This window comes from Crotalus tigris, unplaced genomic scaffold (genome assembly GCF_016545835.1).
Source record: "Crotalus tigris isolate CLP2741 ecotype Arizona unplaced genomic scaffold, ASM1654583v1 scf7180000018974.730210, whole genome shotgun sequence".
NCBI lineage: Eukaryota > Metazoa > Chordata > Lepidosauria > Squamata > Viperidae > Crotalus > Crotalus tigris.
Window position 1 is genome coordinate 100,259 of NW_024097305.1, and position 21,519 is coordinate 121,777.

Genomic DNA, 21,519 nt, shown 5'->3' on the forward strand with positions numbered 1-21,519 from the left:
TACCTTACATTATATACAGTCAGGTGGATTTTCCTTCAGGAAAAAGGAATTTCAGCAGAACAGGAGATTCCCCAGAAGTACTTAATTTATATACAGTACTGTAGTACAATGAACATCATTGTGAAACCAGCTAAGCTATAAAAAATTGCCATGCCAAAAAGTAACATTTCTTTTTTACTTGAACAAGTACTCAAGGCTGCTAGCAAGATTCAAAAAGAAAAGACAATCCCAAAACTATGCACATCATAGTTAATGTTAAATTTAACTGATAGCTTTAAATTAAAATTCTGGTGAAAGAGACACTTTTAAACATATTTTTTTATCTTCTAGTGATGGAATGTAGTCCATAGCTTAAAAGCAATGCATATAGCCTGAGGTACTAGTTACCATCCGTGGAGCAAGGTAATGTAATAGTAGTAAAGTTGGAAGGGACCTTGGAGGTCATCTAGTCCACCCCCTGCTCAGGCAGGAAACCCTACACCATTTTGGACAAATGGCTGTCCAGTCTCTTCTTAAAAACTTCCAGTGTTGGAGCATTCACAGCTTCTGGAGGCAAGCTGTTCCACTGATTAATTGTTCTCACTGTCAGGAAGTTTCTCCTTAGTTCTAGTTGCTTCTCTCCTTGATTAGTTTCCACCCGTTGCTTCTTGTCCTGCCTTCAGGTGCTTTGGAAAATAGCTTAATTCCCTCTTCTTTATGGCAGCCCCTGAGATATTGGAATACTGCTATCATGTCCCCCCTTGTCCTTCTCTTCGTTAAACTAGACATACCCAATGTTCCTTATATGTTTTAGCCTCCAGTCCCCTAATCATCTTTGTTGCTCTTCTCTGTACTCTTTCTAGAGTCTCAATATCTTTTTTACATCGTGGTGACCAAAACTGGATGCAGTATTCCAAGTGTGGCCTTACCAAGGCGTTGAAGAGTGGTATTAATACTTCACCTGATCTTGATTCTATCCCTCTGTTAATACAGCCTAGCACTGTGTTGGCCTTTTTGGCAGCTGCAGCACACTGCTGGCTCATATTTAGGTGATTGTCTACTAGGACTCCGAGGTCCCTCTCACAGTTACTACTATTGAGCATGGTGCCACCTATGCTGTTCTTGTGCATTTGGTTTTTCTTGCCTAAATGTAGAACCTTGCTTTTTTCATCATTGAATTTCATTTTGTTAGTTAGTGCCCAGTGTTCAAGTCTGTCCAGATCCTTCTGTATCTTAAGCCTGTCTTCTGGAGTGTTGGCTATTCCTGCCAGCTTGGTGTCGCCTGCAAATTTGATGAGTTCCCCATCTATCCCTTCATCCAAATCGTTGATGAAGATGTTGAAGAGTACTGGGCCCAGAACATAGCCCTGGGGCACCCCACTACACACTTCCCTCCATATAGATGCAGTTCCATTGAGGACCACTCGCTGAGTATGGCCGGTCAGCCAGCTACGGATCCATCTGGTGGTGATTCTGTCTACCCCACATTTTTCTATCTTACCAAGTAGTAGGTTGTGATCTACTTTATCAAATGCCTTACTGAAGTCCAAGTAAATTATGTCCACAGCATTCCTCTGATCCACTAATTTTGTCACTTGGTCAAAGAATGCAATAAGATTTGTCTGGCATGATCTATTTTTGACAAACCCATGTTGGCTTTTAGTAATGACTTTGTTTGCCTCTAGGTGTTCGTTGATTCGTTGTTTGATTATCTTTTCCAGGATCTTCCCAGGTATTAGGCTGATAGGTCTGTAATTTCCTGGATCCATTTTTTTTCCTTTTTTGAGGATGGGAACTACATCAGCTCTTTTCCAGTCTTCTGGTAGTTCCCCTGTGTTCCAGGATCTTTGAAAAATATAGTTCAGTGGCTCCGATACCACATCTGCCAGTTCCTTGAGAACTCTGGGGTGTAATCCATCTGGTCCTGGTGATTTGAACTCATCTAGGCTGGACAGGTGCTCACTTACCATTTTCTTGCCTATCTTAACTTGTGTTTCTATTTTGTTTTTTATGGCACTATTTTTGATAGGTTGGTCTGTTTTTTCCCTTTGTGTAAAGACAGATGCAAAAAATGAGTTAAATAGTTCTGCTTTCTCCCTGTTGCTTGTCACCTTCTTGCCACTTCCACCCACTAATGGACCAATCATTTCCTTCACTTTTTTCTTGTTTTTTACATGTTGAAAGAAGCTTTTTTTGTTATTTTTGACTTTGGTCGCAAGCCTTAGTTCATTTTGAGCCTTGGCTTTCTTCACTTCATCTTTGCAAGCTCGGGCTATTTGCTGATATTCTGACTTAGTTATGTTCCCCTTTCCACTTTCTATACTTGTCCTTTTTATCTTTCAATTTGTCAGAGAGTTCTTTATGCAGCCATGCTGGTTTCTTTTGAGAGCTGTTGTTTTTCCTCTTTGTTGGTATTGTGCTAGACTGTGCTTTTATTATCTCATTTTTCAAAATTTCCCAAGCTTCTTGAGTTGTTTTCCCCTTGAGGATTCTCATCCATGGAATCCTTCCCAAGCCCTCTCTAAGTTTATTGAAATTAGCTCTCTTGAAGTCCAAGACTCTAGTTTGACTGTGTTCTATTGCTTGTGCTTCTATAATGTTGAATTCTAATATTGCATGATCACTTCCTCCCAGGGTTCCTATGGCTTCAACACCGTCTATCATTTCATCTCTGTTAGTGAGAATTAGATCCAAAACGGCTAATCCCCTAGTTCCCTTCTCTACTTTTTGGGAGACAAAGTTGTCTGCTAGGTTTGCCAGGAACCTGTTTGATCTTCCACTTGGTGCGGAGTGTGTCTCCCAGTTGATGTCAGGGTAGTTAAAGTCCCCCATTATATTGTGATGTGCTTCCTACATACCTTAGTTAGCTGACTAGCAAAAAGTTCTATTTCTGTAGAGATATAGTTATTTCTTATATAGAGAGCAACTCCACCTCCTCTTTTATTTGGTCTGTTTCTTTTAAATAATTTAAATCCCTCTAGCTGTGTATTCCATGTGTGGGTTTCATCCCACCATGTTTCCATAATGGCAACAATATCGTATCTGCCCTCATTAACCTGAATTTCTAGTTCACCCTGTTTGCTGTTCATACTCTGTGCATTGGTGTATAAACATATGAGTCCTTTGTGAGTGGCCCTGTGTTTCTTTTCTACATAACCTGTGTGGTACCTGAGTTCCCCTATTGTCTTACCACCTATTTGGTTAGTGCACTTTGTGTGGCACTCACTATTAGAGGCTTCATTTTGCTTGATAGCAAGGTTGGTATTCTTGTCCACACACACATCTATGCTACATGCACTGATAGCCCTATAATTTTTAAATTGCCGGGGACAAGATTGTTCCGTATCAATTAACTCCCCGTCCCCGCTGTTTAGTTTAAATTTCCCTCGAGAAAATCTGTGAATTTATAGCCGAGTAACTCAGTCCCTTTTTTTGATGGATGCAGACCATCTCTTTTGTACATCTTTTGATTGGACCAGCTACTGACATCGTGACTAATATATCCAAAGCCTTCCCCTTTACACCACTCCTTTAGCCACATATTGAATTATGCTATGTGCTGGCCTTTTCCATTTTGCAAAGGTCTTGCAATGGCCTAGAATTATTCTCTCTACACACAAGTGAAGTCAATCAACAGCATCATCTGAACAAGATGAAAATATGACTTTAAGATAGCTGTATAAATTAGAAATGCAGTTGCAAACAAATTTAATCTGCGGGCCCTTTCCTTTGAATTGCAAGGGACAGGACTAGTGACATCATATCATCACCAGGTTTGACAAGATTGAACTCCCAGACTCAATTTCATCTATTTCTACAACTGGGGATAAAAAGGATGCTAATCCTAAAAATAGGAAAAAAATACGCATGGCGCTTTTTTAATAGATGCCAGCTCTGTTTCTACCAAGACTCATATACAAGGAAAGCACAATGTTTTGCTTCATAATTATTCACTGTGCTCATAACCATTAAACATAAATTAACTAACTCCAAGCCATAACCTTATAAACTAATCTTTCTTAAAACCAGATATAGCTCTTATTCACATTATACCTTTGTCTATATTCTGAACTCAGAATATAGACAATCAAGATATAGTAAATAAAGTCATGCAATGTCCATTATATCTGGAAGAAGGCCATTATGAAATTATTATACGATTGCACCTTAAAGATTCATTTAAATGTTAATCCACCTTCAACTTTTAAGTGTCCAAAAATCCTGGTGGAAGAATCTACCTTCTTGGAAGATGGTTTACAGGCTTGCTTTGTGATGACAGCCAGAGTGCTACACCAGAAGCAAAGTAATTAATCATCCACATTACTACTGAAGATTCAGCCAGATTCCTCAGAACTACTTAATTTATTCAGAATAATTACAAGCTGAGTAGAAATCCAAGTAATAATACATATACAAAAGCAATCTATTGAAAAGTCATAGGAGGAACAGAAGATACACACTTTTTCCCTTTCCCCCATCTCCTCCCACACATCCATAAAACATGGATGGGAAGATAAACAAACCAACAATAGCTCAAAAGGAACCACAATGTATGACTATTCAGAACATGAACTCTACATACATTAAAGCATCTGAACACCACTACCCTCAAAATGAAATTAGGAATAAAGCCATGTATTTATACAAACAACAGAAAGAGACACCCCCCAAAATAGAGAAAAGAAATATTTTCAGCATGCTCAACCTCAAAAAATATGGGATTTTTTTGTTTGTTTTAAAGAAATTATCACACTTATAGTGAGTCTTAGTTTGATCATGATAGTTGTGGCTTCAGGTGGGTTTCCCTTCAGGAAAAAGGAATTTCACCAGAACAGCAGATTCCCCAGAATTACTTAATTTACTTCTGCCTTTGATTCTGGTGAGCTGACATTAGCGCTAAAAGGGATCAGGCCGCAATAACACCACATGGTGGGGACGCTGTCAGAGAGTGTTCTGTACAAAGCATTAAAACTGGGAGTGGAATTAATTTGTGGTGTTCAAACAAACCGGAAGGCATGGCCATTCAGGGTTTATGAAGTGGATTGGACTTAAATTACTTATAAGTCCACCTGAAAGAAGGAATTCTCAAATTTAAGAGAGAACTTGAATTAATTGATATTTCAGAGGATTTCAAATATAAAATTTTATTTCATTTCTAACCATTGCTGTTATACAAATCCAAGTAAGCCATTGTGAAACTATATTCATCTCCCCATATTATAAAGCTATCAAGAAAAAATATGCCTGTGACTCCTTCATACAATTCATGATAAAGTCATATTGCTATCCTGCGCACAGGAAAAATATGGATAGTCAAAACAGATTTAGTCCTCCCAATTCCTAAATATAGTTCAGTCCATACAATTCTGTTGCACATTCATTAATGAGAGCAGAATTACTTTTTCTAAGGTATTTTTACAGCTGCACTGCTTGCCATTTGCAATACATGAGAGTTTCAGTAAACTTGTCAACGCTGCTAACATCGGATGTTCTTGCTTTGACAACAGATGGAAATGTAGCCATCTTTTCTCTTTTGCTTTTAGAGTTAGATGACGCTGGGAGGGGGGATGTGGATGAGAGTCCAGTTAGTCATAACAACAATAACTCAGCCATGGGAATGAAGGTCATTGAGACCAGAGTTGATAAAGATTTGAGGGCTGGAGAGCTGGGGAGAAAGTCCACACTTCAAGCTAATTGGGGAATGCGATTTATGACTGTTAATTGGAGGAGGGAATTGTGCTTTGATACTTTGTGCCCGGGGAGGGGTAGAATTCAGTTTTTGGCTTTAACTATGTAGTGCCGATACCTTGTTTCTTGAATAAAAGATTCTTTAAGGTAAACCAATGTCTCCAAGTTCTTTTAAAGCAGGCGTTCTCAAGCTTGGCAACTTTAAGACTTGTGGACTTCAACTCCCAGAATTCCTCAGCCAGCAAAGCTGGCTGAGGAATTCTGGAAGTTGAAGTCCACAAGTCTTAAAATTGCCAAGCTTGAGAACCCTTGGCATAAGGCTTCTAGGACAGAGGGCCATGTTATCTTTTAGCAGTTAGGAATACCTCTCAACATTTTTTAGAGGTTAGTTTCCTTATCTTCTTTTGAAAGGGTCTTTTTCTTGTTCTTTTTTTTTAAAGTCGTTCATACAGTTTACTCTACACTTTCCCAAATGTAAAATTTATGCCAATTTTTTGCAATGGTGCTCAGAAGGGGGAAGGGGGAGAAGCATAAAACAAGGCGTTATTGGCAACCCGGGAGCTGCAAGTTGTCCATCTTTGTCCTGTAATGTGAAGCCTAAAGCTGAAACTCAATGTGGTTTTTTTTCTGTGGTTTATTAACTCTAATCCATAAAGTGAATTATGTTACAGATACATCTAAGTAGGGCTAAAGTGCTAGTCCAGATTTACTATTTCAATTTTGGGAGATGATTTCAAATATACCAATGACTATGGGGTCATTGTTTACAAATTTATATAAGCCGGAACCATTGTCATAAGTCCTTGACAGAACTTTCTACATTAAATGAACTTGTAGATGAAAGCTTTGCTGGCTGAGGAATTCTGGGAGTTGAAGTCCACAAGTCTTAAAGTTGCCAAGGTTGATAACCCCTGTTTTAAAGAATTTCATCTGTCAGTATCATGACATTAAGCCAAAAACTCCATTTTTTTCTAACTATCTTGGGGTCCCAAGCACCAGTCGATGTCCCAAGAATCAAGCGATAAGCCGACAAAGATTCGGAGAACATCTCAGCATGGGAGAAAGAAAGAGCGCCTGAAACCAGCACCCCAATGGCAGCTGCTACCTTAGAGGGGGCAACGACAGCCAACATGCCGGGGGAGAAGGAACTTTTTCAGGCCTCCCAGCTGGGGACAGCCTTGCTACCATCAAGTGCTTCAAAGGCAGATGAGGTTTAGCTGCAAAGAGGGGATTCCAGCACATCACATTCCCCAAACTGGTGGAGAACCATAAAATCATTTACCACTGAGGACTCGGGTGAGTGGAAGTACCTGTCTGCAGCCCGTAGTCAGTCAGTGGAGAAGTTGGTGGAAAGATTTGAGGAGTTAGAGATGAAGAGTGGAGAACAACCTTCCCACTCTCCATATGCGAGCAATCATGATGATCGGCAAGGCAGCCACCAACTCCTACCAAGGGGAACCCCCCAGCCTCCCCTGTGCAGATCAGGCAGCCTCCCCGTCCTCAAAGCCACCGACCAAGGCCTCCAGCCCCACATGGAAAGACAGCTCCATTCGTCATCCCTCAAAAGCCCAGATGGCCGCCAATGGGATAAGAGCTTGAGCCATCACTGGGATAGCCAAACCCCGGATCGACATGCTTACCAGCCATCCAGCCCAGGGCCCGTACAACAATGGGGAATGTCGCAGTCTCCTCAGGTGGGAAGCTAGCAGTTGCTGGTGGTGCAGCAGCCAAACTGCGGGTGGCCACAGCCCCCAAATGTGCAGCAGCAGATGGGGCCTTGCAACAACCAGGGATGATGCAGCTGCCAGGGGGTCAGCAACTGCTGGGAGCACTGCAGAAGTGGGACTGGCCACCGCCTCCAAACCGTGCAGCAACCTCTGAGGGGCCTGCAATTGATGGGGATCCAGCAACAACTGCCTCCGGGGCCGCAGAGGGGTCTGCAGCAACTGAGGGAACCATAACCCCCTGCAGGCCAGCAGCAGTGGGGATGGCAGCAGCCCCCGCCCATGCAGCAACCGCTGGGAAGCAGCAGCTGGGAGTGCCATTACAGCAGCCACTGAGATTGGTGGGGGTTGTACAGCAAGTGGGGGTGCCACAGCCGCCGGCAATGCAACAACAGCCATGGGGGTGGCAACAGCCCCCGGGCATGCAGTAACCGCTGGGAGGTTTGCAGCAACTAGGGATACGGCAGCTTCCATGGGGGGCAGAAACAATTGGGGATGCAACATCCACAGTGGGGAGGCCAGCAATCACTGATGGCACCACCTCTTAAAGCTATCTTTGATGGGGACCTGGAGAAGCTAATCTTTTTCCTCATCAGGTACACTCTCACTTGAACCGCTGTGCCTATTTCTGTCTGAACCCAGCCACTATGGTCAACATGATTGCATCCAGCTTGGAAGGAGAAGTATCTGAGTGGCTGAACAATTTTTATAACAAGCAAGCACACAAGTTAGAGGACCCCCATCTCTTCCTCTTAGGACTGAGAGCAAGGTTCAAGGTCCCATTCATTGCCCTCAAAGTGGAGGACAAATCCACAAAATAAAACAAGCTGGCAGGCCTGCACTGGAATACTTACGAGAGTTTCGCAAGATAGCTGGCCGAATAGATAAGTGGCCTGAGCAATCCCTAGTTCACCTCAAGAAGGGACTAGATGATTACCTCTCCCAGGCTTGTATCTATCGAGCAGTCCCTGATCAGCTGCAAGAGTGGTACCAGGCAGCAGTAAGACTAGATCAGTGGTAGTGAACCTATGGCAAGGGTGCCAGAGGCAGCACTCAGAGCCCTCTCTGTGGGCACACCCCAGTCCTAGGCCTTCAGCTGGGTTTTATAAAACCTTTTCGCTTTAGACCTCCGCCGATGTGTGCAAAAAAAAAAAAGGTTCAATCAGTCAATTTCAACTTCTTGCAGGGAAAAAAAAGATCTTGCAAAGTTAGAATTTAGTCCCACCCAGTCTGCCGTTACCACTGCAGCCATACCTACCCAATTGGCCACACCCACCCAATTGGCCACACCCAGCCAATGGGCCACACTCACCCGGCACTCGACGATGCATAAGTGGGTTTTGGGTTGTAGTTTGGGCACTCGGTTTCTAAAAGGTTCGCCATCACTGCACTAGATGTTCAGCTTGCCCGCTATCAGAAGCCACTCCCATAGGAAGCCGAGTAGAGACCAAACCAACCCAAATGACAGCCACCCCTCCCCGAAAGCCTCCAACCACTGCAGCTACTGAAAATCCCAGACCACCTGCTAGGCCACTGATCAAGTGTTTCAGATGTGGACAACAGGGACATCAAGCAGCAAATTGCCCAGTTCCTTACCCCCACCAGCAAGAAAGAAACCAGCCCAACAGGCACCCAAAGAGAAATCCAACTGGATCGTAAAGGAACCTGTTGCCCAAGTCACATCCCCCACACAGGAGAGTGCCGAGACTCAAGCCGGACCTGCCGCCACTCTACCCTCCTACAACAGCAATGACGAAGGAGAGAATGACCCAATGGTGAATTGATACATCCCACTACCTTCTTCACTACCTGCCAAACTCATAATTCCTAAGATGGGGGCACTGGTAGATTTAAAAGTACTAGTCAACTCTGGACACTCCTGGTGCATTATTAGTCACTTGCCCTGAAAATGGGCATACGAGCAAGGCTGCTCTCCAAACCTGTGAAGTTTGAGCAAGCCAATGGCTCCCTAATGGGAGGAACTTTAGTCATTCAATTGACTGAACCCCTACGCTTAGAAATAGGTGAGTACTGAGAGTTCATTCGTTTCATGGTGGTTCCGAAAATGACTGAGGCTGTGATCCTAGGGCTAGCCTGGTTGGACAAATGGAAGCCATTTATCTGGTGGGAGAAGGGAATGAGGCCTGTAATGTTACCTATAGGACCCAAGCCCCTCTTTACCTCGATGGACGTTACAGGAGACTTTAGCCCACCCAACGAGCTAGTGCACATGGCTGCCTTGTCTCAACCAGGTGAGCCACTTATTCCCAGTGAATACCGGGACCTAGCGGAGGCATTTAGTGAGAAGGAATGCAATACCCTGCCTCTCCACTGACCCAATGATTGCTTTATCAAACTGTTACCGGGAGCCAAACTCCCACGACTGAGAATGTATGCTATGTCCCCCCTTGAAATGAAGGAGATGCAGTGGTATGTGGACAAAAACTTAGCAAGGGGATTTATCGAATGGCCAAGTCTGCCGTGGGAGCTCTGATGTTATTTAAAGAAAAAAAAAGATGGGTCCCTTTGTCTCTTGCTAGATTATAAACGTCTGAACGTGATAAGCATGGAAAACAAATACCCCCTCCCCCTCCTGAAGGACTTACTGATCCACCTGGCTAAGGGGAAGGTCTTCACTAAGTTGACTTGAGAGAAGCTTATTACTGGGTGAGGATAAAGGAGGGAGATGAGTGGAAGATTGCTTTTAACTATCCCATGGGAAGCTACCAATTTAAAGTCATGCCTTTTGGTCTGCAAGGGGCATCAGCTGTCTTCATGAAGCTGATTAATCAGGTACTACATGACCATTTACATCCTGATATACAGCATGAATATGGCTGACCACATAAAACTAGTGAGAGAAGTGCTAAAGAAACTGTTGAACACCAAAATTTATGTTAAACTATTAAAGTGTGAGTTTCACCAGACCCAACTGGATTATCTTGGCTACAGAATTTCCAGCTAGGGCATTGACATGGACCTGACCAAAGTGAAAGCCGTAATTGAATGGCAACCCTCAAAGACTCACAAACAGTTCTAGAGCTTTCTGGGATTTGCCAACTTCTACCATCAAGTCATCCCCTCCACTGAAATTGCCCTGCCCCTTACGGAATTACTAAAAACAGGCAAAGGGGGAGGAAAGCTGTGTCCGGACCAACCACTAGCATGGACTATGAACTGTCAAACAACTTTTGAAGATTTAAAAAGACTATTTGCGCTTGAACCGGTCTTAAAACATCCTTGCCCAGGGAAGCCCTTTGTGATTCAAGCCAATGCCAGCGACATGGCTGTCAAAGCTGTGCTACTGCAAAAGAACCAGAGTGGGATCCTACAACCCTGGGCCCACACCTCAAAAAAAATTCACTGAATGCGAGAGGAGGTGGGCTGTGTGGGAAAAGAAGGCTTTCGAAATCTGCTGGGGAGTAGTATCTAGAGGGGAGTAAGGTGCCTTTCGAGGTATGGACTGATCACAAAAACCTAGAAGCACTAAAGACTCCCCACAAATTATCCCCGAAACAAGTACGATGGGCACAGTACTTTAACCATTTTAACTTCACCCTAAAGTACATACTGTGAGGAAAAAACTTCTTAGCTGATGATCTATCCAGATTGCCCCAGTACAAAAGCCAGTGTGAAGAGGTTAATGAGGCAATTATCTCTAATCCACAAACCGCTTCTCAGCGTACACCGCACAAAGTCCCACCTCCAAGAGCCCCTAATCCCAATGACCCTGGGGCAAAGAAAATAAAACAAGAGCTCCTCATCGACCACTGGTTCAAGGACAATCAAACCTCCCTCCCAGTTTGGCTTACAAAGGGAGAAAACTATATTTGCCAGAGACCCTCTGCCTTAACACACTCCGACCCAGCTATGACATAAAACAGGCTGGGCACTTTGGATATTTAAAAACACTACACCTCATCTGCTGTTAATTCTGGTTGACGGGATTGAAACAGGACATGGAAAGCTATGTCCAGTGTTGTGCTGTATGTGCCACCATGAAAAGAATTCCAGGGAAACCCCCTGGGTTATTGCAACCAGTAGCAGACCCTTCCCAACCATGGGAAGAAATTGCTATGGATTTCATAGTAGATCCACCTGAAAGTAGGGGAAATACAGTTCATCTGGACTGTGATAGATCTGTTCTCAAAGCAGGCTCACTTCACTGCCTGTAAAGGGCTCCTGTCTGCCCAACGATTAACCAAAATGTTCTTGAAACACATCTACAGACTGCATGGCACATCTAAACAAATAATCTCTGACAGGAGGGGGGCAGTTCACAGCTAGGTTTTAGAGGAGTTTTCTTAAACTAATTGGCTCATCTCAAGGACTATCATCTGCTTCACACGTCTACTAATGGGGCGGTTGAATCCGCAAACTCAATGATGGAGCAGTATCTCAGATGCTATGTTGATTATCAACAAATGAACTGGACTGACCTCCTCCCTTTTGCAGAGGTGGCATACAATAACTCTGTTCACAGCAGCACTGGCTTCACACCTTTTAAAGTGGCCACAGGAAAAGAGTTCAGCCTGATACCTGAATATCCCCAAGGACTCTCCACTTCCCAGATTCTTAATCAATGGGTGAGGGGGTGGGAAGAAGTTTGGAAAACCACAAAAATTGCTTTGAAAAAGGCTTCCGAGACATACAAAAAACAGGCAGATAAAAAAGGGCTCTTCAAAGAACATTCCCAGTTGGGGAAAAGGTTTATCTGTCAATTAAATATTTACGGCTTACGTTACCTAGTAAGACGTTAGGACCGAAGTACTTGGGACCCTTCCCCATTGTAAAGATCATTAACCCGGTCACAGTGGAGTTAAAACTTCTTAGGCTCTTAGGAAAAGTTCATCCTGTTTTCCATTGTAGCCTGTTGAAACCTTTTCAGGGTTCCACTTTAAGACCTCCCCCTAAGAAGGCATCCGGACCCCTCATAGTAAGGACAGACTTGCTATGAAGTAAAGCATATTCTTGATTCTAGAATTTTTAAGGGGAAATTGCAGTACTTAGTGCAATGGAACAGATATTCGTTGTCTGAGGCCACCCGGGTGAAGTCTAGCAATGTAAAAACTGACATACTCATTAACAGATTCTATAAGAACACCCTAATAAACCAAGAGGCAATCCCTAATCTGTGCTTTTGTTTACATTACAGGATTTGTCCTTTTTATAAGGGGGGCTGGATGTCAACGCTGCTAACATCAGATGTTCTTGCTCTGACAACAAATAGAAATGTAGTCATCTTTTCTCTTTCACTTTTAGAGTTAGATGATGCTGGGAGGGGGGATGTGGATGAGAGTCTAGTTAGTCATAACAACAATAACTTAGCCGTGGGAATCAAGGTTATTGCACCCAGAGCTGATAATGATTTGGCGGGCTGGAGAGAAAGCCTGCGCTTCAAGCTTATTGGGGAATGTAATTTATGACTGTTAATTGGAGGAGGAAATTGTGCTTTGATACTTTGTGCCCGGGAAGGGGTGGAATTCAGTTTTTGCCTTTAACTATGTAGTGCCGATACTTTGTTTCTCAAATAAAAGATTCTTTAAGATAAACAATGTCTTGAAGTTCTTTTAAAGAATTTCATCTGTCAGAACCATGACTAATACACAAAAACCTTCCAGACAGTAAAATAAATAAGAAGCATGCAGATATACAAAAGTAAGTCAGCTTATCTGACTTTTGAACTATGCAACTATTGAAAAAACAGAACATATTCAAAAAGCATTACGTCATTTTTGGTGTTTAAACAACAGCAATAAAAAACTTCAGAATGCAAACAGTAATTCTAATAAGGACAACAAATTCTTCTCAGTTTTTGTCAATTCTGAATAGTTCGGTTTGGAGTCAGTTCTAGATAGAATCAGAGTTTATCAGAAAGAGGAGAGAAAGGGAAGGCCTTGGCCTAATTTTAAAAGCCTTTTGCAAACCATCTATTGAGAAGAAAGAATGGTATTGGTCTTCCTTGACAGTCATATTAGATGGTGGAAAAAATGGAAGGTAGAAAAAGAAAGTGGTACAAAGAAGACTGAAATTGTTGTCTGGGAATGTGATAACCATAGGTAAGGCTATTTGATAGTGAGTCTTTTGTCATGATACTGTTTCCTAATCTCCATATAGTCTAACTTCAGATAATAAACAAATTATATATTCATCCAAGCATTTGCACAATTAGCTTCCCCACGGGTTTAATTTCTCTATAGGCTAACAATTTATTATGTTTATCATTTTACTTTCTATCCTTAAGTGGTCTATTGTCAGTTTTGCTTCTGTACATCACACTATTCTAGTCCAAAACGAAGAAAAGTGAAGTTTGCTTCTGTTTCTCATTCTCTACTAGCCTAAGAAGAGAAAAGATACATAGATTCCAATTCATTTATAAAAAGTAGCAATGAAGCCTCTTAGTATATCAATAACAAAGATTTTACAAAAATATCAATCTATATAGCAATCTTTCTAGGATAAACCAGCCATCATAATTTAATTTTGCTTGATTCAATTCCATTTTCATATTATTTCTTAGACTTCACTTTCCTGATATATAACCCCTTAGCAATGTAAATTAATTTCAAACAGACTAGTTTAAATCTAGAATATAAACAGAAATCTTCAGTGTGGCAGTGGAAATCCACAAACAACAATTGTATATGAATGCTCTAAACTGAAAAACACTTCCAATGTAAGGTTAAAAACCCTCTATTTTGTGCACAAAAGTTTTCAAAGTGGTAATAAATATTCAAAATTTGCCTAATAGTACTTCTTTGTCCATGTAACATGTATATAACTACTACCAGGCACAGTTGGTTTGTAAACACACACTATTATTATTAGCAGCAATGAAGTACATTTGCAAACAGATTCTCCCCACCCACTCACCCCCTCCCCAAGCTAAATCTAGTCTTTATTTCCGATTGCTCAGATAGGCACAAGCTTCCTCATCGGCTTAGTGAAATAACGTTAAACCATCTGGTTCCCTAAAAGTAGGCAGAAGCTTTTGAAGCAATTAGGGCCATGTAGCAGTCAACTAATCTAATGGCTCAGCAGTCCTATGATCCATCACAGCTGATCCTCAGTGACTCGTTATGGCAGTGTTTCTCAGCCTTGGCAACTTTTAACTTGGGTGGACTTCAACTCCCAGAATTCCCCAGTCAGCTAGGGGAAATTTCTTTGCAGCCTTTCTTTGTGCTACGCTGAAGTCTTCAATCCCTGTTTCCCTCTCCAAACTACAGTACCTGGAAATTATTAACTGAAATAAAGATGTTCAGAAACACAGCATTAAGGAAAAAAAATACAGATGTATTGGGATACTCACCTGGCATTCTACATTGCAGTAAAAAGCCTGCTTGCATTTTCCACACCGGGACAATCCTTCTTTCCTAAACAGAGGTAAGTATAAAATGGTCATGCTTTCTTTACAATAATAGCCTTTAGTACTGCAGCATGCAAAAAAAAAAAAATGAGTAATCCCTATAAGGACAAGGGCAGCCTCATAGTTACATATAACAATTATCATTATTATCAAAAGTTGCCAAGATGAGGGTGGGCAGTTTTCGGCCCATGGGCACCACTCTGCCTGCAGATATTTCTCTTGATGTTATTGCATTCACTGTTACTTGACATTTTTGTTAGATCCATTTTGTAAAAAACCCCGTGAGTTTTTGAATTTTTAGGCAGGTCACCAGCTCCCAAATTATATCTACCTCTGCTCTTCATTTATTTCTAGTTACTTTTTAAAACTTGCTTTATGGTCTTATTACTAAGCATAACATTGCCAAATATTATGATTTTCCTCTATGATATCCAGTGCTGTTACTAAGCTCTGTTCCCATGGTGATTCTTTGAACTTAAATGATGCACAGAAAATATGGGAAGCCATGAGATCCAGCAAAATCAAAGCAACTTTGCAAATCCTAAGCTATTCTACCAAGTTCTTTTTAGATAGAAGAGGTTTTCTCCGGGCAGCCCTTCCAAACAAACCATACTTGTTCAGTCTTTTTATAATTGTACTGTCATGAACTTTAGCATTTAAGGTCTGTAGAGTCTAAGATGTAACTCTTGGATTTTTTTGAAATTTCTCTGAACATTGCATAGTCTGACCTTGGGGTGAATTTTCTGAAATGTCCACTCCTGGGAAAATTGGCTACTGTCTTGAATGTTTTCCACTTGTGTATAATCTTCCTCACTGTAGAATGATGGACTTTAAATTGTTTGGAAATAGTCTTATAACTTTCTCCAGATTGATGGGCAGCAACAATTGCTTCTCTACCATCCTTGATGTCTTTAATCTTTGGCATTGTATTAACACACACTCAATACTGGAGACCAGCAAACTCCTAAAACTTCAGCTTTTATGGTCACACTTGCTGTTGATCAATTGATCAAGGGCCCTTGATTAGCAGTACCTGGCTACTACCTAGCCTCTTTATAGCTATGGAAGCAGTAAGGGTGTACTTAGTTTTTCACACAAGGCTTCCTCATTTGGGCTTTATGTTCCTGTTTAGTCCATCTATTAAGCTAAAAATATTACAAGCTTTTTATCACAATAAAACTTCCTACTCCATTAAGTATAATAACTTCTTTATTTAGAAAGTCTGCCCATCTTATATATAATAAACATATGTGGCTCACAATAAAACATAACCATAGTACAGAACAATGCATTGTTCAATAGCTCTGTAGGAATTAACCAGGCTGAGCCAGAGGGAGGGGGTCATACATGTCATCAGTCTTGAGTCCCTTCACTCCCACAAAAGATCTAAGTCCAGACCACCTTGAATTCCATTGACTCTTATCTACCGCCAAGTTGCTCTGACCGTTAGTAGTTCAGGCTGCTCAAATGAATATAAGGGTTTATTGCAAGTTTAAATTCCCTATAACAACCTGAACTAATAACAGTATATATTAAAGGATAATCATATTTTGATATTGTGTGGATCATTTTTTTTTATTTTACATGTTAGCTCATTTTAATCACTATTTTATTTGATTATTTATTTCTAGGCCACTTGACTTCCAAATGATTCTGGCTTACAACTAAAAAAACCATTATGTAAAAATATACAACAGACTAGAAGAGCAAAATAGAAAAACTGACCCTAAACAAAATAAAGCAAAGCAAAACATAAACAAAAAAGGGCTCATAGTCACCCTGTCTCCAAGGCCTGGGAGAACAACCAGATCTTCAATCATTTCTTGAATAAAATAAGGCTGAAAACACCTAAATCTCTGAAGGGAAATCATTTAAGGGGGTAGGAATTGCAACCAAGTACATTTCCTGGATCTCTTAAGGTGTCATTCTTCAATTGATAAAACTCAGAGTTGGACCCATCCTGGACAGGCAGAGGCAACTAGAGAAAATTATATAATTTTATTTTATTGCTTTTTAATTTTATTGGTTAATCCACTATAACTTATAACATATATTAAGATAGTTTATATTATTTTCAGTTAATTTATATTATTAACTTTATATTAGGCCCTAATATATATTCCATCATGTAGAGATGATGCGTCTCCACTTTTATTAATAGTGAAGCTATGCAAATAATTGGGAAAATAAGATGACAGGAAAATAAAAAAGATATCCCATGTTGTAGGACTGCTATCAGGATGAGTCTTGCTTCTCAGTAATTACACACCCAGAATTGCATTAGAAATTGTACTAATTTCAAAAGTTCTGTAGGGGTCTTGGTGGATCCAAAGGATTGGTGAAATCCAAGCAAGGCCATTCAAGGAAGAATTAAACATGAAAAAGAATAGGACTTGCTTGGGAACCCAATCAATGGAATTAAGACATCCTCAGATCAAGCCCCCAATAGTTTATCTTACTGCAAATATCTCCACATAGAGATTGCTCCTTGCCACTCCCACCCATCATGCCATCATAAGCAAATGATACTGTTGTCTGCTCTTCTTAAATATAGTGTAGGCCACTTTCATTTTAATTACACTGAAATAAGACTTAGCTACCATATATAAATTATGAAGAGTCATTGTATCCTCAAGTATTGTGTCCAACTTATCAATACATGCAGACTTTATAAATGGAAATATACCATTTTCTATAATTGGACATTGTCAGGGACTGAAGTAAACACAAAAAGAGATTGGAGAATCAATTCTGATGAGCCAGTTTAAAATATTATTTTACTGATTATCTAAAAATGGAAATGGTCTACAACAGGGGTTTCAAACTGCCAGCCCATGGGCCATATGCCCACTCCATTGCCGGCAATGGCAAAAAAATCGTGACACGTCACGTGACATTGCGAGTTTGACACCCCTGGTCTACAAGCTCAGCTAATGAATGTCAAGGAACACAATGAAAAAAATGGGACTTATAAAATTTAGAATTGACAGTGAAGATATAGAAGTGGTAGACAGATTCTGTCTATCAGATCAACAGTAAAGGAAGCAGGAGGAAATCACCAAGCCTAAGTAAGTAGATATGAAGGCCTGGAAAAGATATACTGATATTGTAACATGTTTATACAAAGATCAAAAACATGCATGCAATATTTTTTTTCCTATAACTTTGAAAGACATTAGTAATATTGAAGCTTCTGAACTTTGGAGAAGATTGCCAAGACCCTTTGCGGTCAGTCCTCAAACAAATGAAACACAGAATAAATGCAGTGCAAAGTTCTGAACCCACGGCCTAAATGACCAGACTTAACTTATATTTTGGACACATTATGCAATGACTCAATTTTCTGGAGATAATATGGAGATTTTTTTTTTTTAAAGACTGACAGCAAAGTGCTTGGACCCTATTAACAGTGGTGATGATAAAGCATAAAAATTCCCAAAGGACCCAGTTGGGTATAGATCATCCTAGAGAAGGTCTATTTAAGCAGTTGCTAAAAACTGACACCAACTCAAACTATTCCAAACCCGCGTAGGTGTTTTATTTGACAATGCCGAGTGCTCTTCATGGTATGGGCTGAAGAAAGAATACAACAAACAGGCAGTGAATGAAATTACATCCCAGGTCCCATTTTAGGGCCACATTTCAGCTGCAGGACAATAGAAACAACAGCAGAAGGTGAGACTGAATCTGTTCAGAAAACCTGTGCCTCCCTTGCAGACCAGGAAACAAACAAACACACACACACACACACACACTTGTTGAGCTACTGTCTATCTGACAACTGCATTAAGCACACAAGGTGAAGAAGGAGGAAGTGGCTGCACTTAGCCACAGCCCACGGCCAACATCCGGGTTTAGGGAGGAGGAGATATATATATATATATATATTAAAGCACGAGAGGCGCAAGTTCCACGAAGGCCTCTCGAACTCCCACCGGCTCACATCTCTCGGGAGCCACCCGGAAGCGAGGGACCACCGCATCGTGGTGGGTCTCATGGGGGCGGCCGAAGCACTCGCTCGGCCTCGTCTCCTTCCTCTCAGGGCGGCCGGCAGCCCGTCTCCCTCTGCCTGGTACCTGGCAAAGCAGCATTCGCAATGGTTGCCCCTCTCGTTGACGGTCAGCACGCAAGTGAAGGCCGGGCAAGAGAAGAGCAGCTCCCCAATCACGAAGCGACGGAGCGCCCGCAGGCCCCGGCCCTTCCCGGGGCTCTGGAACTTCTCGAGCCCCTCTATCTGGGAAGGGGCTGCAGCGCGCATGACTCCAGGGGCGCTGCTGCCTTCAAGCGGGATGATGGCGCGTCGCGGGGCTATTAATGGAGCGCCCGCTCCCCCAGCGCCCGGCTCCAGCGAGTCAGCCACCGCGGCACATACATGGGCATAAACGGCGGCAGCTCGCCGGCTCCCTGAAAAAAGTGCGCCGGAGCCCGCTGGGTCCTAAAGGCAATGGGTGCCGCTGAAATCGGGCATAGTCAACCCCCTTGAAAGCAAAGTTTAAACGGCGCAATTGCAGGAGCCCGAGGCAGGGTTGCTGCCATCTCCCGAGCGCCTCCTTTGCTTTCCCGCGATTTATTAAATCATGCACAATAGCTGAGCTTTTACACTGTAAATTATGCGAAGGGCGTCTGGGCCTATCTACAGTAGAAATAATAAAAACGTTCTGATCAGACCACTTAGTGACTGATACACATCGGTTATGATCCAGAATTGGGGGCGGGGGGGGGACCCCACTAAAAATGGAGTAGTGGTAAAATATCATTCGTGTGATATTTATGAAAGTTTAAAAAGCATATAGCAAATTTCTTTCAAAGAGAGGCTACAGTTGATGAAATGTAGATATTATGGCCAGATAATAGAGTTTTAATTATTGAAATTTAATTAAACTAATATCCCTTCTAATTGAGAGTGAGATGGGCAGTATCTAAATTTGATAAATAAAATTGTAGAATTGTCTGGGGGGTGAGGGCTGACAAATCCATCTCTTAAAAGCTTTGACAGTTGGATAAAATCAGCCAATAGGACAAAGGACATAAATGTGTTCTTTGAATGCTAATTAGTATTATTGTTTGCATCTACATCTATATGGCTCATTTCAAGTGTTGCATGGTTCACATAATGCTGTTTCTAAGTTTTAATTTATAGCCATACAAATGGATATAAGCAGTCTCTATTCATGTTCATGAATAAGTTCACATGTATATTATACTCGGAAAGCTGCTGCATAATGGATTTGTTCATGGGCATTTGAAAACAAGTATTTGTAGTGTTTTTTTAAAGAAATTCTTAGCTCAAATAAGTATTTGTGCTTCTGAGCAATTGAAAACAAATAGGTAAGGATGAAAATTCAGGATGTACAAATTTATTTTACGTGTACATTCACAAGTCTATGGATAAATGTGTGCTGCAGCTGCCAAAAAACAACAACACAGTGCTAGGCTGCATTAACAGAGGGATAGAATCAAGATCACGTGAAGTGTTAATAACATTTTACAATGCCTTGGTAAGGCCACACTTGGAATACTGCATCCAGTTTTGGTCACCACGATGTAAAAAAGATGTTGAGACTCTAGAAAGAGTACAGAGAAGAGCAACAAAGATGATTAGGGGACTGGAGGCTAAAACATAAGGAATGGATGCTGGAATTGGGTATGTCTAGTCTAATGAAGAGAAGGATGAGGGGTGACATGATAGCAGTGTTCCAATATCTCAGGGGTTGCCACAAAGAAGAGGGAATCAAGCTATTCTCCAAAGCACCTAAAGGCAGGACAAGAAGCAATGGATGGAAACTAACCAAAGAGAGAAGCAAGCTAGAACTAAGGAGAAATTTCCTGACAGAACAATTAATCAGTGGAACACCCTGTCTCCAGAAGTTGTGAATGCTCCAACACTGGAAGTTTTTAAGAAGAGATTGGATAGCCATTTGTCTGAAATGGTTTCCAGCCCGAGCAGGGGTTGGACTAAATGACCTCCAAGGTCTCTTCCAAAATTATTATTATTATTGTTGTTGTTGTTAACCATTCATAAAAGAAGGAAAAAAGATACTATTTCATTGATAAAACTCATCTCCACCAAATCACATACTTATTAAACTGAAGCTGTAATCTATACAGCAGCGGTTCTCAACCTGTGGGTCGCGACCCCATTTGGGGTCGAATGACCATTTCACGGGGGTCGCCAAACAACGCAGTTCGCCATTTTTCCCCCTTTCCCTTAGCTGTGCTACTCCCTCTTATTCTATTGGCTTTTGAAAGCCAATAGAATAAACTCTATTCAAGAGGCTCTATTCTATGGCGTTCAAAAGCCAATAGAAACTATTGGCTTTCAAAAGCCAATAGAATAGACTCTCTTAAATAGAGTCTAGTTCTATTGGCTTTCAAAAGCCAGTAGGAATTGTCCAGGCTGTCTCTGCCCTGCTGAGCTCGCCAAAAGTCCCAGTCGGCAAACGGTGCTGCAAGTTGTCTGCAGCTAAGGCGAGGTTTCTGGACGTTTCCACCTCTCCCTGCTGAGCAACTACTAAATGTAAGTAAAAGAGGGCCAGGGGTGGGAGGTTGGAGGCTGGCGGGTGCAGGTAGGATTGCTGGTGCACATGGGGCCCAGCGGGTGGCTTACCTCCTTTGGACTGGGCCAGCTGGTGGCCCAGCCAGTGGTCAGCCTGTGCCCTTGCTGCTGGGTGCCATGGCCGCCCAGGAGCACCTGGGCCCGCCTGCCGCCACACCGAATGTGCAGTGGCCAAGGTAAGGCTAGCAGGGCAGCAGCAGGTGCAG

At 41.8% G+C, this 21,519-nt stretch overlaps 1 protein-coding gene across 1 annotated transcript in view; it reads right to left on the reverse strand.

The window, feature by feature from the left end:
• The window catches only part of SMYD2 (SET and MYND domain containing 2), a 44,913-nt gene extending 25,685 nt beyond the window's left edge, over window positions 1–19,228 (reverse strand). The window contains exons 1-2 of the mRNA XM_039358034.1: window positions 18,834–19,228; window positions 14,701–14,764 (exon numbers count right to left, since the gene is read on the reverse strand). Coding sequence (XP_039213968.1) covers window positions 14,701–14,764; window positions 18,834–19,015 — 246 coding nt within the window. The 5' untranslated portion in view covers window positions 19,016–19,228. The remainder of the gene's footprint in view (window positions 1–14,700; window positions 14,765–18,833) is intronic.
• Window positions 19,229–21,519: the final 2,291 nt, after the last annotated feature.